Source organism: Pecten maximus, chromosome 7 (assembly GCF_902652985.1).
Source record: "Pecten maximus chromosome 7, xPecMax1.1, whole genome shotgun sequence".
NCBI lineage: Eukaryota > Metazoa > Mollusca > Bivalvia > Pectinida > Pectinidae > Pecten > Pecten maximus.
The window spans coordinates 30301893-30321154 of record NC_047021.1 but is presented as its reverse complement, the minus strand read 5'-3'; the positions used below and the strand labels follow the sequence as shown (position 1 = coordinate 30321154).

Sequence of the window (19262 nt, the reverse complement as noted above, 5' to 3'; positions counted from 1 at the left end):
ATCATGGGTGTCATTTCATATTCTATTATCATGGGTGTCATTTCATATTTCTATATCATGGGTGTCATTTCATATTTCTATATCATGGGTGTCATTTCATATTTCTTTATCATGGGTGTCATTTCATATTTCTTTATCATCGGTGTCATTTCATATTTCTATATCATGGGTGTCATTTCATATTTCTATATCATGGGTGTCATTTCATATTTCTATTATCATGGGTGTCATTTCATATTTCTTTATCATCGGTGTCATTTCATATTTCTTTATCATGGGTGTCATTTCATATTTCTATATCATGGGTGTCATTTCATATTTCTATATCATGGGTGTCATTTCATATTTCTATTATCATGGGTGTCATTTCATATTTCTATATCATGGGTGTCATTTCATATTTCTATTATCATGGGTGTCATTTCATATTTCTTTATCATGGGTGTCATTTCATATTTCTTTATCATAGATGTCATTTCATGCAATATTGTCGGAAGCAGTAAACAACAAGACATAGCATAATTAAGTCACCAACACAAAGGTCATTGTCACCTGAAAACATAATGATATATGAGGATGCCCATGTGACATGGATGTTTCCCGACAAACTGAAAGAATGCCACTTTACGTTTTTTGTTTTTTGTTGTTTTTTTTTTAACTTTTGTTTCTTGTTGAAATGAATGAACACAAAAGATTCGTTCAAATAATTCATTTTGATGTGAATGAAAAATTAAAAAAAAAAAAAGGTGAAATAAAATGCCGCCCTCACTTATTTTTTTTTTTTTCAAAAATTGGCCTGAGAAGCAACTAATTAATTTGATATGGCCTTATATAAGATTTCTTTTTTTTTAGCTTTCAGCTTTAACTTTTGTTATAAGGATTGTGTCCCTTCATCCTGATGGAACAAGAAACAGCAATTTAGCACAGTACATTTATTTTAATATGTTTGCATCTCCACACATTAGATTCTCCTAAAAAATATATCCCAAAAGAATTACACTACTGGCAATTATATGTCTCGTCTGTCCTACTTTGTCAGTATACAATTAGTTTTAAGAAAACTCCAAAATCCACTTAGATTTCATTATCCTTATAGGTGTGTAAATATTGATGCATTGTAGAATAAATATATAATTCTGCAAAATCACAAATTCTCAAAATCCACCTAAATTTCACTCCTACCCCAAAAATCACTCTTTCTGGAAAGTGAGAAGAAAATAAATCTGATTTAAAGAATTAACTCTAATTTGGCTATAAACTGATTTGTAGATCAATTGGAGAAACTACAAATTTTTCATAATAATTTAACCCAAAAATACATTTTTGTAATAATAAGATACATGTAATCTGTGTTCAGAAATCCAGATATCCATACTAGAATGAAACTATTTTCCAGGTTTGGTTGAAATAACATAATACTTTTTGAGAAACTGAGCAAAACACAACACTTGGAAGTCGAAATTCCCAGCCTCCCCAACTTCCAGAGTCACTGGGCCATAAATTCTGGATGATATTCTGTAAATGAGTCTATGTTGATATGTCTACGTAACTATATAATATAACTGTTTACCGAGTTTGGTTAAAGTTGTACTTGCACTTTTTGAGCAACTGATCTGAATGTAAACCTTTAAGTGAAATGTTGCCAGCGCTGGAAAAGTACATAACACCATAGACTTGATTCATGACTTTGTTGCCGGCAAGACGAAAACTGGAAAGACTGGTCTGATACTGACTGTAAGATATTTGGTAGGATAATTTTATAACCAACATTTTGGTGGACACATAAAAACTCACTGATCTGGTATGAAAAAATATTTATTTTAAATATTCTCACAACACATAATATATATTCTTGTACTTTGTACAAATTATTTTAAAAAGTCTGTCCGTATCACGTATATTACACTTTAATCAATAACACACTTAACTGAATATACATATACATGTATGGAGAAACTCGAGGTTGGTTATAAACGTGTTCACTGTGGTGAAATGATAAAATCGACATATGAATGATTATCTTACAATAAATTACCTATTGAAACAATATAATCAGCTACCTTCCATCATAAACATGATTCAAAACAAAACAAAAAACCTCACAAACTTTGACACATTGTCATTTTCATACTCAAACTCACTTCCTCTATTAATTGGCCGTAATTTCCATTTCATAAAAACATCACAAAACACTTTCATGATGTTGAACAAATGAAAAAACATAATGCTGCAGAAAAAAGCATATACATTCATGTACATACTAAACTCACTTATCATTGTGCCTAGAAACCTATGCTGAAGTGAGTAAAGAAGTTCAATCCCCCTAAACTTCATATAAAGGCTAGCTGAAAATGGATTGCATTGAATCCAGATTAACAAGGTTGCAATGATAGGATGAATAACTTAGAACTAATATTTGAAATTAAGACACCAAACGGTGTTGCAGAATACAGTGTGGATAAACTGAGTTAGAACAAATAAACTATAGTGACAGGGCCAGAGTTTAATATAGATCATAGCAGCTTTTGAACTCCTTATAAATTATATTAGACCTTTAGAAACATGTTTAAAACTGAAGAATGGACACAGAACAAAGATTGCTGATTACGTACAGATTGCAGACACTCTGTGTTTTAGAGTATAATGAGTGAAAAGTATTTTAATTTAGAGAGTAACAGCATACACTTTGTGAGAAAAAAATGTCAATTGCCAAATATAATTTAGGAATAAACCCAGTCTCCACCCATTAAAGAAGAGTAATCAATGTCTTCTTCCATATGTTAAATTTGTTCATATTTTGTCAATTATAAACACAGTAGAAATATTATAGACAAACTGCTTCACATATTTATATAAGAAATTTGTCTAGAGAGGACAATCCTCCTCAGATAGAGAGATGATCTTTAGATGGTTCCAATGTTAATGTGAGTTCTGCTTCTGTCATGTCTGCTGTACCACCTTGTTTTCTGATTTATCCTTCTCCAGAGAATCCACAAGCAGGTTACATGCCTTCTTGTGCTTGGCCCAGTGACTCACTTGGCATTCCCTGTGAATAAATGTCAAAATTAGTTTCACAATAACCTTCTATATGACATTTTTGCTTTGCAGAGTAGCCTCCCTTGTCTTTCATTATAAGAATTCATGACTTCTGATGTGTCTTTTGATTGGGTCACATAGTACAACAGGCCAACAGCATAAATTACTTTTTCAAGCTGCAATGTTATTTCATGTACAAAATTACAAGTTTGCTGATGTACTCAACTCTTTTGAAACAAAAATAATTATAATTTATCAAACTGGTGTTATAAAATGCCAGCAAATTCAGTAGTTAGAAGTCAATATTTGAGACCCCTGACTTCAGTCAATGGTAAGAATATTCTTACAATTAAGAGGAATTATAATAATGTCTAATAAGAGTTCCGGTCACTCTTCAAATATTCTGGCTGAATGTGCATAATATTAAGCCAAAGTTAAGATATCATTTTGACAGATACCTGTATTGTAATCAAAACAGGTATACACTGTTCCCCAAATGAAATATTTACCTCCTGCAGTACCATTCGTTCTGACAGCGTGAGCATCGCTTGCTGGCTTCATTACCACATACAGCACACTTGGGTGGCTCGGACAATAAATTCTGCATCATGTCAAAGTTATATGTGTCTGCCCACCTGTTTATAAGAAATTGTGGTTAATTAACCAACCAGTGCTTGCATTGGTACAACTGGTACCAATATATTAACCAAATCACTAGAATTTGAACCGCTATAGAAAATAAACCTTTGTACTGTGATAGGTTAAAAATAAATGCTTATGTATACCAAAAGTGCGCACTATACGCGAATATTTACGGTATATGACAGAAATTTGATTACATTTTGAATGTCATCAAACATATTTCCATCCTTTGTAAATTTGCTATTTTAACAAAGCTAAGGAGCCTCATAAACCAACCATTAATCAAATTTCAGGTAAAGATGCCCAAAAAAGATAATATCTCTGTAAATGTAAAATTTACTTATTTTACAACAATTGCAAAATAAGTGATATCAATTCATATTAATCATGCTTGTTGGTGCAAATGGAAGGTGCACAAGGGGCCATAGCGTGGGAGGAACCCAGAGTACCCGGAGAAAACCCACATGGTCGGGCAGGTGATTCCTAACCTTTTCACGACAGATTGCGGAATCAAACCCAAGCCAACTAAGTGCAAGGCAAGTGTGTTACCACTGTATCACCCGACCACCTTCTACCTCTACAGAATAAAGACAATCATCCATATTTGATCCCAGCTAAAGAGACCAGAAGATGAAGATAAGCTCTGTGTTTATCTCTAGACAAGGTCACAATACCGTCCTTACCTTTTAGCTTGAGCCCTGATGTCTGCCTGGGAAGGGTTAAAATGAGACTTCGACTGCTTCTTTGCAATCTGCTTCCATTTTCCTTCATTATCTGAAAGGATTTTTTCCCTTATTTCTGGCACCTTTAGGGAGGAAAAGTAAAAAAAAAAAACACTTAAAACCTGGAGGTTTTATGACTACCACTGTATACTTTCTCTAATATGTAGAATATTGTAGGTACCTATAGTCATGTAGATCTCACTTTGATGTGTGGAATATGTTTTTAAACTCATTTTCGGCTCTATCTAATAATTTGTATTGAAAAATGCTAATATCATATGTCCCTTATAAATAAGGCTGCACAATTTTAGCATTAACATTTATATTATCGGTGACAAAAATATCCTTATACAACCACTGTTACTTATAACAGATAGTAAATGTACTTCCCATATTAGGCTTTGTTTGGCTGGGGTAGTAAGGTTCCACAGGAATCACTACCGCTATTTGTAACTAACCTGTTCTAGGATCAGGTCTTTTTTAGCTGCAGGTGGGTCCATCATGGACAGGTGTTCTAAATATCGCTGCATCTCAGCCAGAACAGGTAATTGGTCCAGCATCACTTCTGTCAGGTAAGATCTCAGCTGTAGGTCAAAGGTCAAAGATTAGACAAGATACCAATGTAAAGCTTCAAATCATAATTACATGTAAATTACATCATTATATTAGATGGAGACATTTTCAACAAATATTTGAGCTTCTAAATTGCATACCGGTAAGTTAATTAAAGTGTCAACTAACTGAAATATCATAACATAACCATGGTAACAGGACACTCTCTCAGTCACATTATTCCTACAAAAGGGCCTATTAGAGGTAAGTTACTTATCAACATCATATATCTCACTTTGCTTTCATCATTCCAGTGATGAATAAAAATATATCTCCAAGTATAATTTCATACTTATCTAAGTCTAAATATTCCTGATTATGTATCCAAAACGCAAAATGAGTATTTCTGGTTCTAATAATGTATCCGAATTGAGAAAGCATTGTATGTGTATCTAGGTTGTTTTGTATCTGTAACAGAGATGTATACTATACCTTCAATATGATATTTTTTCTGTAGGAATTTAATTCATACTTCTGTTGACAAGTCTGGTTCATCAATAGCTGGAATAGGGCTAACCATACCTGTGAAAATGGATATTTCCAATGGTAAATCTACAAAACAACACAATCTTGAAATTTCTACTTTCATAAAAGTTCTGTGTATTTTTGCTTTGTTCCTCCCCCCCCCCCCCCCCCCCCCCCCCCCCCCCTGAATTTTCTTAAAACCAAGTGTACACTGTATTATATAAAAATTTTGCAGTGTGATATTTTTCTAATGAATTTGAGGTAATTTAGCCATCCAAGGGAGGTAAGCAGATCCAGTAAAAAGCCATTTTTTGTAGATATATCCTTTTTGTGATGATGAAGCATGATCATGTTAAAAATCATAAAACTTACATTGCTTCAAGATTTCATGAAAGTTGGGTAATATTTTAAACAAAATATACCTTGACAAATAATTGCATTTACTTCAAATATTTAGAATATATTAACCCACTTTTATGATATCTTGAAGACATCTATGCAAATTCTGAAAGTTTTTAAACAACATTATCGTTGAGCTGACTGCACAAATAAATGAAATAAACCAACAACAAGAAAAATGATATACATGTACCAGAGATTAATACCACATCATATATCTTAATCTAATTTCGATCTCAATATATCAAGATATCCAAAACAAATCTTTTCTGAAGGTCACAAGAGTAAATCCCTTTAATGTGATGAAATTGCCATATTGTTACATATACAATCTGGAAATCATAGGATTGGGAGGTATATAATACTATAATGTTTATATGATAGTTAACATTACTGGTAATGTAGGATTCAGGAGACGCTCTAATGTACTCACCTGTCCCTCCGTCTTCGTCAGTTTGAAACTGTCCTCTCGGCTGACCTCCTGCCACTTGTTGTCTATGAACTTATACAGCTTACCTGTCAATCAAATTTTGTGACTTTGTCAGTTTCAGGATTATATATCGAACAGAATACAACAATTACATTGTCAGTATGAATAATTTTACATTGTTAATAAAAAGTATAACATATCTGTACCAGATTTTTTACATTATTTACATAAATCAAGCACTGTACATATGTGCATGTAAGTGCAATGTACTAAAATTTCAACAATTTATTGGTAGTACAGGATTATAAAGAGAGTTGGGTTGTCTATTTATTAATACATTGCATTTTATTTCTTTTTACAAATTTGATATTTCTTATGAATCCACATTGATTGATACATAATTACAATCAAACAAACATTATAGAATGACTGTTACTTATACATCATCAGTGTGAATTCTATTAATGTAAACAGCAAACTGTGGGGGTTAAACATTTGTTAAACTTTGAGGTAGAAAGTTATATATATTAGTATTCAAGGAGAAATCATTGTATGCATCATGCTTGGTTGATGAGTTACCTCCCTTCCGTTTACTCCAAGGTGGGTTCTCAACAAGCTGTACAAGTAGGATAGGGATATCATGTGTGTTCAGTACACGACTCAAAACGCTTATTGGCAAGCTGAAACACAGTAAATGATAATGAAATTTAGAAACAGACACGTACAAAAAGTTATTGTGAAAACAACCAAATATCATCCTATATTATACCGAGATTAAGTATACCTACCATTCTATATGATCCACAATATAACGCAGTAGAGATAAGACTTTGATACAGATCTCAAAGTTTAACTTCTTGTCCTGTTCTTGCAGTTCCTAAAACAAAAAACAATTGTATATTGTATACCACACAGTTAAATATAACATGTAATTAGTAGTGATACTATATTATCTTACAATAAGCCCACATGGCAGGTGGTCAATGTTTGTTTGTTTGTTAGGTTTATCACCTCGTGAACACCCAGGGTCATTTTTAGGCAGGGTCTCCTTGTTGTAGTTGGAACATTTATTGGCACTTATATTGAACTCCAATAGATAGGGGTGGGCTTATTACAGGGAAATGGGTAATTGCCAGATAAAAATGGCACTTCACAAATTGTTAACTAATGTAATGTTTATTTTGTGAAAATGGAAATGTAGATTTCTAAAGTCTGACAGGTATAAATGACTGGTTAGCTGTTCTCAAAGAAAGAGGCATGATTCTCACCTCCATATTTGTTTTGCTTTCACTGTCAGCAGTTGTCTCTTCATCCTCTTCATCAGATTCTGCATTCTCTCTTTCTTGCATTCTAATATATATACGGTAAAATAAATTATAATTTAACATTTAGTAACTATTTTAATGACATCTACATTGCACCTAACTTGTTATCATTTTTATTCCCCCTTTTTTTTGTCTGAATAAAAATATGTATTTTTGTGACATAGAAAGTGAATGAAGAATTTAACTCAACAAATAAAATCTATGGTTAACATTATATTGGTACAATTTACAGTTCATCTTGGCATTGTATGTCACGATGAACATTTAAAAAAAAAATCATCAAAACATTACATACACAGTGCTTTTATTTCAAAATATCATACATTGTAAACTAACCCACTCTCTAGAACTACTAACTAGATTATAAACAATTACAGGACCACAGTGACACAATTTGTCTTCCTAAAATATCTTAATAAAATGTCATGTTTCCTACGAAAGATGAGACATATTCTTACCTGGCTACAAGTTGTGTAAGTTTTCGGTAGCAGTAGTCGACAAGATCTGTGATCTGATCCTCGGCATTCTCACAGCTCTCACGGAAATACATGGTGGTCTCCAGTAGTGTAGCTACTGTTGCTTCATGGTAGAGCTGAATAACATACAAGCCCATTAAGCACTTTTCTCCCAAACATTCTAACACTTGGACTGATATAGCTGGTAACACATTTAAAGCATCAATCAAAGCTTTAATTCCACTCCTATAAACTACATTCAGAGTATGTAGAGTATTAAAGAGTATTTGAATGGAATCAAAGATCTGGTTTAAATCAGATTGGTTAAGCATTGAAATTAATTTACTTCTATTCAGAACAAATTTTACATCTCTTCAGTAAATATTTACACATATTCAGTAAATATGTGTAAAATTTTAAACTGAATCACAATGAAATTTTACAAATATGTATTCAGTATATAAACATTTGGTTACAGATATACTTACCACCATGTAAATTGGGAATGTAGTTTTAGGTTCAAAGTCCATGTCAACCAAAGCAGAGAAAATCTTGTCTTTCCATACTTCCGTTACTAGTAGATCATATATCAGCACATCAAACTATCAATAGGGAATAAATTTGTTAATGTACTTGAAAGTGATCTTTTACACTGACAGAAAAATTCATTAAAATAACAGGATCATTGATGTAAATGATCAAATGTTGAGTTATGCATGACAATTTTGTGGAAGGAATATGTTTTGTCACGGACATGTAATATCAATGCAATGCTAAATAGGTACCGATATCAATATCTCAAAGTACAGGTAAAAATACACTACCATGCATAATATTAAAAGAATGAAGGCTTTGTCAAAGTGAATAACGGCATGGTCCATAATATTTCTCTTTTGTAAGAATACTATTAAGTGTTTCTCTCAACAAAAAGAGCACTTTACTATGTTGACAAGCAAAACTGTACAAACCTTGCCAAAAGAAATGAAGAAATCTTTTACAAACTCGTCTTCCTGGGCAGAGGCATTCATCACCGCCTGCATGTTCAGTTTCTCCAACATCTCGTGTTGTCTTGACCAACTGTAAGGTACAATTTCAGATTATTTTCCAAAAGAAAATCCAGAAACATTACCAAATATCTATACATAATGGCATAGCATGAAATATCATATATTCAATTTCCATAGCCAGTAGAAATAGTAGAAAGAGCTCTGATTTACAGTAATAGTCCAATATCAAAGATCATTGGTAAGTTATTGGTTTCAAGTGACATGAGGGGGCTGGTGGCGAGATCGTCAGTGCCTGTACCCCCCTCAGGTAAGTCTTGTCCTATCCATCTGGTATGTCCACAAGGCCAGACAGCTCTCTGGGACAGACATCGGTGTGGCCAAGCTGTCTATTTCAATTCCTGTGTCAATTAACTCCATATGTGTGATCAATGCAGTATATATATACAAACATAAGCTCTATTGATCCCTGATATTGGAATTAGAATTCTACATAGGACAAAAATTGATATGCTTCATCCACAATTTAGACAATTGAATAATTTACCCTCTTTTTAATCATTTAGTCCTGTTATGCAAGACTTTGATGGTTCTTATCATAACTTTTTCAAATTTAATTATCGGACATTTACATTTTTGTTATCTGTTATTTTTACTCTATAAAATAGAGCTCTATTTTATCAGAGACCTATAGACCTCTATGCTATATTTAGTATATAAGTCTCTGATTTTATACAGTAATAAGAGGCTACATGTATATAGTACAATATACAATATGTAACAGAACGTGTGATTGATTAAATTTAAATCACTGTCTCCGCTGGGGACCAAAAACCGGAACCTCTGGCTTATTAGTCTTACGCTCAACCAATCAAGCTTAAAGAGAAGATTTCTCTGACTGAGTGGTATATTGTGACTAGTATTTACCAGGGTTACATACTCCCCCTTCAGGAAAGAACTTGTCCTCAAGTTTTCCAGGGGTAACAGCGATGCTTTCGAAAGCAGCGATGAGTATCATTCCTGAGTCCCTACATATGGGCACCATGTAACAAAGCACATGATTATTTTAATCTAAATCCCTGCATCTGCTAGGGATCGAACCCGGGACATCTGGATTACTAGTCTTATGCACAATCGATCAAGCTAAAGAGACAATCTCGAGCTGTATGTTACGGCTAGTATTTTTACCAGGGTTACAAATATACATATGTATATATATTTTACCCCAAGCACCTACAGTGTGAATTAAAATAACCATACTTTTGGTACCAAACCCCATTTGGTACAAGACAGCATTTGAGAAATTTATGTCCGTTTTGTCACTTTTTCTGTGAAGTATCATATCAGTAAAGAAGTGTCACCAACTGCAAGGCATCACTGCATTTACATATCTACTATTGCCTAAATATGTCAATGATGTTTCTGGAACATTCATTACTTAAAAAATATTGGAGCAATGATATCGTTAGTTCAATGCTGAATATTTGTATGCCAGGCCAGAGATATTGGTCGTTTTATGTAAAAATGTATTAACAGTGAGCCTTTTTGATACATCGGCACTGTTGTTTACCATAGAAACCGAACGCTGAAAAAACTTACTCTGAACTCCCTACATCTCTTAGCTTGTATTTCACCAGACGTTCCACGTAAGCTTCAGCCTCGACGGACATCAACACATGTCCCGTATCTGAACTCATTTTGCTGTCCAGAAGTAGTAGGTTATTGTCAAATATTCAAGTTTGTCTTGTAATTGTTGTCGATAATTCACACAGGCACATGCATGCCTCGTCGACTTGTAAACTTCCGGTGATACGGAGAAATAGAATAATATGTCACACATAAGTTAAAAAGAAAATATTTTTGACATAGCTCTGTATGTTTCACATTTCAGTACAGTGATATGTTCATATATGCTATTTTATGTTATAATTTATCTTATTTTGATATTTTATCACCTGTTTGTATTGTTGATTAGCTGTCACGGACACAACAGGGTAAAAGGCGGGAAATTATAAATTCCTTTTCGGCACATTGATATTGTAAGATATTTGTTATTCATAACCTATGGCAATTAAATTAGTAATTTAAGAACACCTAACTACTGTCCTTGATATATTTTAGTGATAATCTACAATGCAGCATAATTTTCGCTCTCCCTGTCAGTGAAGTCCTTGTTGTCTCCCTTTCTCCGTAGTTAATAGTTAGCAAAACGCAGAGACTTGTACGTTCTGTCAATAATCGCTGAAATTAGCATGCATAATATTGACCTTTACAAGCATACAAGTATAATCTATATTCAGAGAGTAATTAAATTAATTCAGATCTTAGATATAAATAACAAAAAATGTGCCGTTTTGCTATTTATTCATTTTTTTTATATAAGATTTGTTTTGCTTGTACTGTCCATATTAGACTAGATATCATTTATTTATCAGTTTTATTTTTTGACTTATGAGTCACCGTTTTACAATTTATTCAATTTTTTTTTATGTCAGAAACTAATGTTTGATATCAATCAACAATTCAAGTTGAAAAAGAAAAGAATTTTTTTTTATTTTTTTTTATTTTGATTCATGAGTTCTTTTTTGATATTAGACTCTATATAGATTTCTAGATCTAACTGGTAAATACTAGCTGCAATATACCACTCAGCTATCTTTTTGTAGGATGTCTTATAAGACAACATAACATTCAGACATTTTATAAACAATAACAGATACACCTATATAGATATTCTATATCAAAATAAACTTGAAGAACATGTAGTATCATGTGATGCCATGAATTCTGAATGGTACACCAAAATGGCTGCCTCTGTTTGATTTAGCCCCCAATTGACATTTTCATTATATCAAAATAAATGTCAAAATCAAAGTTTTCTGAGTTGTGATAAAAGATAAAAAAATCATTTCTTATGAGATTTTATGAAAACATTTTACTTTTGCTTGTTTATAAAAACTATCAAGACTCCTGACATAAAATATTAAATGAAAGCTCATTTAAGATCCTATATGTAAATCAACCTCTCCTCAGTGTTATATTTTTTGGCCTGTGGTCAATACCAGTGTTGGACAGCCTGTATATTGGTGTGTTTGGCTGCTGACCCCTGACCATGTTGACCCAGACAGGTGATTAGAGCCAGACAGAGGCACCCAAGGGAAAATCTTCACAGGATAATACAACTCCAACAGTAGAGGCACAATTGGGGAAATCTGAACACTCACTATCATAACTAAACACTAAAAGGCTTAGCAGGTATGTAAATGGTTACTTTATCCCAGTTACTGTTACAGTGATATGGTGGGTTCATCTGGCCCAAGGAATCCCCCAGATGTTATACAATTTACAAATTTCATATGCTGACCACTACTTAGGGTATATACTATTGAATTTCTTGACCAACAGTAAATCTGTCTGGGAAATGTCCAAGGGCTGGTTTGGTTTACAAAGTGAGCTGACATCCCTACACCAGGCCACACAGAGTACAAAACTGAACAGTAAAGGGAAGAGGGGCATTGACCGGTCAGAATGTTTGACCTCAAGCAGCTATCCTCAACCCTGGAATTTAAAAGGTCAGTTGTTTTTGTTTGGGATGAAAGATGGTGAATTCATAAAAAAGAGACTTTTATGTTTTTCTTGCCATGGTTACTTGAATGAATTCATTTGAAAACTCAATGTTTATTCAAGTCTTTGTTGAAATGTCTTAGATGCTGGACAAATATAACTTAACTGACATTTTAAGACGGCTACTTCTAGACTACACAGCCTTGCATAAACAGTCATCTTGGCCAGGTCTGACCATGACTCAAACGTAGGCTGACCATGTCCCAGTTAAGGTAATTACATTTTTGTTATAATTACAGATAGTTAGGAATACAGGTGTTTTATTATCTGCGATCATTCTAGTACTCTTTTTATCTTAGTTGATATAAACTGAGCTCTTCTGTCTAATAGGGTGTCATCGCTATGGATATTGTCAGTGTTATTTGGACTTTTGGTCGTCTACATTTCTGTGATACCATCACCAATACAACCCAAATCATACATGTGAGTATAATATTTAAGAAATATTATTTAAGAAATAATATGTCATTTGTCTTGGAACTATTGTAAATGTAGAGATTATGCAGGTGGCCTTACAAGATCAGGATGGTGGGAATTTCACTTTATTACATTTTTACCAGTGAAATATCAAAAATTATTCATTCTATAAAAGTGATATTTTTCACTGCGCACTCGTGAAAAATATCAAAATATTAGCCCACTCATGAAATATATTTGGTATTACTGAAGACACTGTTAGATATCCTCTATTTATCATATATATAGTGGCAGAGCTCTGCTTATGGGAGAGAGAGAGAGAGAGTGGTTGCTAGTGAAAGTCTCTGATTGCGAAGGATATTTTTCGTAACTCTTTTCTATTACGGTACAATGCACTGCATGTTTTATAGAAGTGACCTCTCTAATACAACTTTTATTGTGTAATTCGATTTCTAGTCATACAAATTGTGTGCGTTGATATTTTCCCTAATAATAATCATAATTCAGTTTACATTAATTATCTGTTTTCCTAAGTTATCCTAAACCTCTGCCTGTGTTGGAGGGAGCCCTACAAAGAAATAACCTTCTACAGAAAGCCAACAAATTGTTCGAGGGACAGCTACTTGGCCCAGAGTCCATCACTGACGATGGAAATGGTAAAGATAATAACTCTTATTTTCGGTAATTTTGTAAAAGCTGTTTTTCTTGCATATTTTCACTCTAAATGATAAATGTTGCTTTTCATTTGGAATTCTTCAAATACAATTGTTGGATTTTGTTATTTTTCAGATACTGCTTGACAGACACAATTTTAAAATGCACTGATTATGAAGTATATGTTGCCACAGTATAATTGACAATGAAAACTTTTTCCACATAAGCTAAAAAATGCAAAAAAATTCTTTTCATTTATATACATGTGTCCATCAATTACAGGAACATTGTACACAGGAGCCCAGGATGGGAGAATACTAGCCTTCAATAAGACACACCTCTGGACCATAACAAGGACAGGACAGGATGTCCCCGGATGTGGTGCGATTATCCAGATCATACTTTTTAAATTCCATGGAATATCAACATTATCAATATGAAGAGTGAAGCGAAATGTTTTCTTAAAATACAACATATTCTTATGAAACAATTACGATATACACAGCTCATGAAATAAAAAAATATGCAAAAAAAGCAAAAATTCATGAGATATCAGAGGGTCAATTCTGGTTAAAGTTACTGCCCTTGTCAATGTGTTAAATCTTTTATTTTGATGCTATTCATATATTTTCCCTAGACAGCAATATTGGTTAAGTGTATATGAATGACATAATATACGTTTATGAATTCATTCTTGAAATGCTTCCTTTTTTTCCCTTCATTTATCTTTCATATTTTGTTTTAATTTGTTTATATCTTACAGATCAATTTCAATTAAGAAATCTGCTTGAAATTATATTTCATTAGACTACATTTGTATATATATATTATATATTGATATGTGTGATAGCTTCCAATTTAAAATTTTCATCAATGTGTGATCTCAAACAATTATATATTTTTTAAATAATCCTTCAATGGTACAACATAACATAATTTCTACCACGTGGTACAAACTCTGTACGCATTTTGATTGGCTAACACGGTGAACTTTGACCCAAGCTGCAATTGTTATTGACGTCATCAATAATCTAATGACGTCACCGGTACACTTTATTTGCATACGCAAAATTATACTTGGCCACGTTTCCCTTTGATTCAAGCCGATATTATTCTGGTAGAAACAGGTCACACGACTCGAAATTGTTGGATATGGAATTTATTTCACACTCGTAAGTTATTTTTTAAAAGTTGCAAAAAACACTCGCTAAAGCTCGTGTTTTTTGTAACTTTTAAAAAATAACTTACGAGTGTGAAATAAATTCCATATCCAACAATCACTCGTTGTGTAATCTCTATATATATAATGACAGAATGTCCTTATATTATTCTACCGTTGAATTAAACTAATGTCTGAAATTAACAACAAATGAGATGTGAAATTGTCTAAAGGAGATAGTTAAACAAAAACAAAGTTATGTCCCTTGTTAACAGATACATTTTGTATTCAGCTATGATTAGTCTTATAATCTTCTATTTGTTTTTATTTTTCCTAGGATCTTTTGAAATGGAGCCAGTTTGTGGGCGACCTAAGGGGTTAAAGTTCAACAAGGATGGTGAACTCCTTGTCCTTGATGCATACTTTGGTCTCTTAAAGGTCAATATCAGTACCGGTCAGATAGAGATGCTGCTGTCCAGTGAAACTGGTACTATTGTTTAATCAATCAATGTGTTTTTATACAACAAATATGTAAAAGATAAATAGATAAATAATATCAAATGGAAATATTGTATATAACTGGTAAGTACTAGCAAAGTAAATCATATATTTTATGTTTTAGACATCTATTACCTGGTAATCTTTGTTTTTAGTTGATCAGGCCTTAAACATGTGATACTGTTTTATGTACAACACAAATTATTTATTTTTGCATGTACCTGGTACCACCTTTATCCTATATAATGTCCAGGGTGCCATTTCAATAATCATGAATGAGGACATTAGCTAATTAACAGACAAGACAATAAAATCAGATAAATTAGTCACATCATTAAGTGATCTTATTAATGTAGGACCGCAAGTTCTATTGTCACCATAGAAACAGTTCTTTTTCAACATATAACTATATTTGAAATTGTTACTGACAGAAGACTTAGATTCACAAACAAATTACATGTAAGAATTAGTATGTGATAATTAGTACTAGTAATTTTTCATGGTTATAGATAATATGAACTTCATCCTTGGTAGGTATTGGTGGTGTGCCATTCTCTTTCCTAAATAGTCTGGACATCTCCCAGTCTGGACTTGTGTACTTCACAGACTCCACCACCAGGTGGGGCCGCCGTCACTACAGATATGAGGTAAATTACGTAATTCTTTATTATGTTAATTGATGTTGAAATAAAAAACTTAAATATTTTTTCATGATGTCATTCATAAGGAAAATGTAGACAGGGTTAGATTGGTTTATTGTTTTCATGTGTGGAAAGATTTCCAGTGTGGTTTATACAGGTGCCTGTTGTAGGTGATGGAGATTAATGCTCTTGGACGACTGATAGAGTATAACCCTGAGACAAAGATTGCCAGACAACTTCTTGGGAACCTCCATCTCGCCAATGGGATAGCCTTAACACAAGATGAGTCCTTCATTCTCATTGCAGAGATGAGTGTTTGTCGATTGACAAGGTATGTAGTTCCATTCAGATGTAATATGCACTTGTATAATTAGGCTTTATTATGTTATCTCAAAATTCGTACCCCAGACTAATCAAAGTCATACTGAAAATAAATGAAAATAATGTTAAATTAGGTTTTGCTTGCGTACCAAAATTTTACCTGTATAACAGGAACAAACTAGTTCCTGTGGTGTCTAATAGGCAGGTTTCATTGTATCTAATATTACAGACTGTATCTCAAAGGACCGAAGGCGGGACAGACAGACATCTTAGCTGACAATTTACCTGGTTACCCTGACAACATCAAAATAAACAGTCGTGGGAACTTCTATGTAGGCTTGGGAGCTGTCAGGTACGAAGGTGTCAGTAAAATTGGACCGTTTCTAGATCTGGTTGGACCCTATCCTGGAATCAAAAACTTCATAGCTAAGGTAATATGCTTTGTTTGTTCTCCATACTCCATTACCATATTTATTTTGGAATTAATCCCATCGACAATATGGAGGGACATAGGCTTATTGTTGATAATTAACAGTGTAGTAATTCTAAAGTTTCATACAGGCTTGTTGTCATTTAAAACTGAAATTAAGGTGCATTTTTTACTTATAGTTGCAAGATTTGTAAATCTATCAGTAATCTACAGTTACATTTTTTGGAATCCTGCTTATTGCCAGATGAATAGAGCAGTCATTTCAAAATTTTCATGGAATTTGTTGTCATCTGAAATCAAAATTTATATGCAATTTCGACTTACTGTTTCAAGATTTGTAAATCTGTCAGAAATGTACCGATACACTGATGTGAAATATTGAGAACAATATAAACCTTGTTCACACATACAAATGTAAACCTACAGGTAACCTAAGATAGAATATCAAAAAGGATAAAATCATTGGCCAGGTTAAGCTGGAAATTGAGCATTTTCAGCGACATCTTCACTTTTAAATATCTGCAACTTTATACTCGCCTCAATATCCTCTCAACAGGTGACGCCACTGTTCCTGTTTGATGTTTTTGTCCCAAGACATGCAATCGTACTGGAGTTTACTCCGGACGGCAAGGTCAGCACCAGTCTCCATGACCCGACCGGACAGGTCACTTCGGCAGTGGGCGAAGCCTTTGAATACCAAGGCTACCTCTATCTCGCTCACTTCAAAAGTACATTTATAGGACAGATTGATATCAAGGATATCCAGTGAAGTATATTTACATAGGACTGGCATCAGGGATATCGAAGTGAGCTTTCCTAGAACAGATATCAGGGATGTTGAAGCGAGCTTACCTATCACAGATATCAGGGACATTGAAGTAAGCTTACCTAGAACAGGCATCAGGGATATCTAAGTGGGCTTACCTAGAACAGATACCGGGGATGTCTAAGTGAGCTTACCTAGAACAGATATCAGGGATATATAAGTTAGCTTACCTAAAACAGATATCAGTGATATCAAAGTGAGCTTACCTAGAACAGATATCAGGGATGTCTAAGTGAGCTAACCTAGAACAGATATCAGGGATGTCAAAGTGAGCTTACCTAGCACAGTTATCAGGGGTGTCTACGTGAGCTAACCTAGAACAGATATCAGAGATATCTAAGTGAGCTTACCTAGAACAGATATCAGGGATGTCTAAGTGAGCTTACCTAGAACAGATATCAGAGATTTCTAAGTGAGCTTACCTAGAACAGATATCTGGGATGTCGAAGTGAGCTAACCTAGAACAGATATCTGGGATATATAAGTTAGCTTACCTAGCACAGATATCAGGGATGTCTAAGTGAGCTTACCTAGAACAGATATCAGAGATTTCTAAGTGAGCTTACCTAGAACAGATATCTGGGATGTCGAAGTGAGCTAACCTAGAACAGATATCTGGGATATATAAGTTAGCTTACCTAGAACAGATATCAGGGATATATAAGTTAGCTTACCTAGAACATATATTGGGGATATCGAAGTGAGCTTACCTAGAACAGATATCAGGGATATATAAGTTAGCTTACCTAGAACAGATATCAGGGATATTGAAGTGAGCTTACCTAGAACAGATGTCAGGGATATATAAGTGAGCTTACCTAGAACAGATATCAGGGATATCAAAGTGAGCTTACCTAGCACAGATATCAGGGATATATAAGTTAGCTTACCTAGAACAGATATCTGGGATATATAAGTGAGCTTACCTAGAACAGATATCAGGGATATTGAAGTGAGCTTACCTAGCACAGATATCAGGGATATTGAAGTGAGCTTTCCTAGAACAGATATCAGGGATGTCTAAGTGAGCTTACCTAGAACAGATATCGGGGATATCCAGTTGATTAATATAGGACTCCAGGCATCAGGGATATCTAAATGAACTTATTATACATTCTCAACGGATGGACAGGAAAGTGCAACCTGTACTAACTAGCTTTGAGGTGCTTTTGATTAAATGTCAACCATCTGTTTTATCTAAGAATATTGATATAAAATAACAAGTTTTGTCAGTTTAAAGAATGTGAAATGAAAATGTCATATACATTGTATTTATTTTTTCACTTTATTAATGTACTTTTTGAACTGGTGCTAACTATTTAAGTAAGAATACTAAAGGATACCAAGGCTGTGTCCCTTACTTTGAACATTACATTATACATCATGTACATAATTCCACTTAATGTTATACACATTTATTAGCCTATATACTCAATATCTCATAATCATGATGTCCCAAATGAGTTAATTTCATGTGTCATTAGTGTGTATGTCTAATGACAATACATATCAATTGTATGATATTTGAAAATTGTGTTCAATGTAAATTAACACCAAAATAAAAATTATAATAATATGGAAATCAAAATGTTCATCCTTTTT

General features: G+C 33.5%; 2 protein-coding genes across 4 annotated transcripts; one reads left to right on the top strand and one right to left on the bottom strand.

Moving 5' to 3' along the window:
- Positions 1-841: 841 nt before the first annotated feature.
- Positions 842-10881, bottom strand: LOC117330533 (zinc finger MYND domain-containing protein 10-like). Its single transcript, XM_033888916.1, has 13 exons — positions 10690-10881; positions 9055-9163; positions 8575-8688; positions 8090-8223; positions 7575-7656; positions 7095-7183; positions 6886-6986; positions 6310-6392; positions 5445-5534; positions 4859-4984; positions 4362-4483; positions 3546-3671; positions 842-3046 (listed from the first exon to the last, which is right to left on the bottom strand). Exons 1-13 carry the CDS (start codon positions 10785-10787, stop codon positions 2941-2943), a joined length of 1380 nt encoding a protein of 459 aa, XP_033744807.1. The 5' UTR covers positions 10788-10881; the 3' UTR covers positions 842-2940.
- LOC117330534 (adipocyte plasma membrane-associated protein-like) lies at positions 9088-17942 on the top strand. 3 transcript variants are annotated; one of them, XM_033888917.1, is made up of 10 exons: positions 9088-9170; positions 12496-12662; positions 13045-13137; positions 13666-13787; positions 14068-14166; positions 15282-15431; positions 15977-16089; positions 16254-16414; positions 16634-16835; positions 17391-17942. In XM_033888917.1, the coding sequence occupies exons 2-10, from the start codon at positions 12619-12621 to the stop codon at positions 17601-17603; spliced, it is 1197 nt and encodes a 398-aa protein (XP_033744808.1). In that variant the 5' UTR covers positions 9088-9170; positions 12496-12618; the 3' UTR covers positions 17604-17942. The 3 variants fall into 3 exon arrangements, with proteins under 3 accessions (XP_033744808.1, XP_033744809.1, XP_033744810.1); XM_033888918.1 differs by lacking the exon at positions 9088-9170 and adding an exon at positions 12074-12345; XM_033888919.1 differs by lacking the exon at positions 9088-9170 and adding an exon at positions 12798-12926 and having other exon boundaries at positions 12356-12662.
- The last annotated feature ends 1320 nt before the right edge of the window (positions 17943-19262 follow it).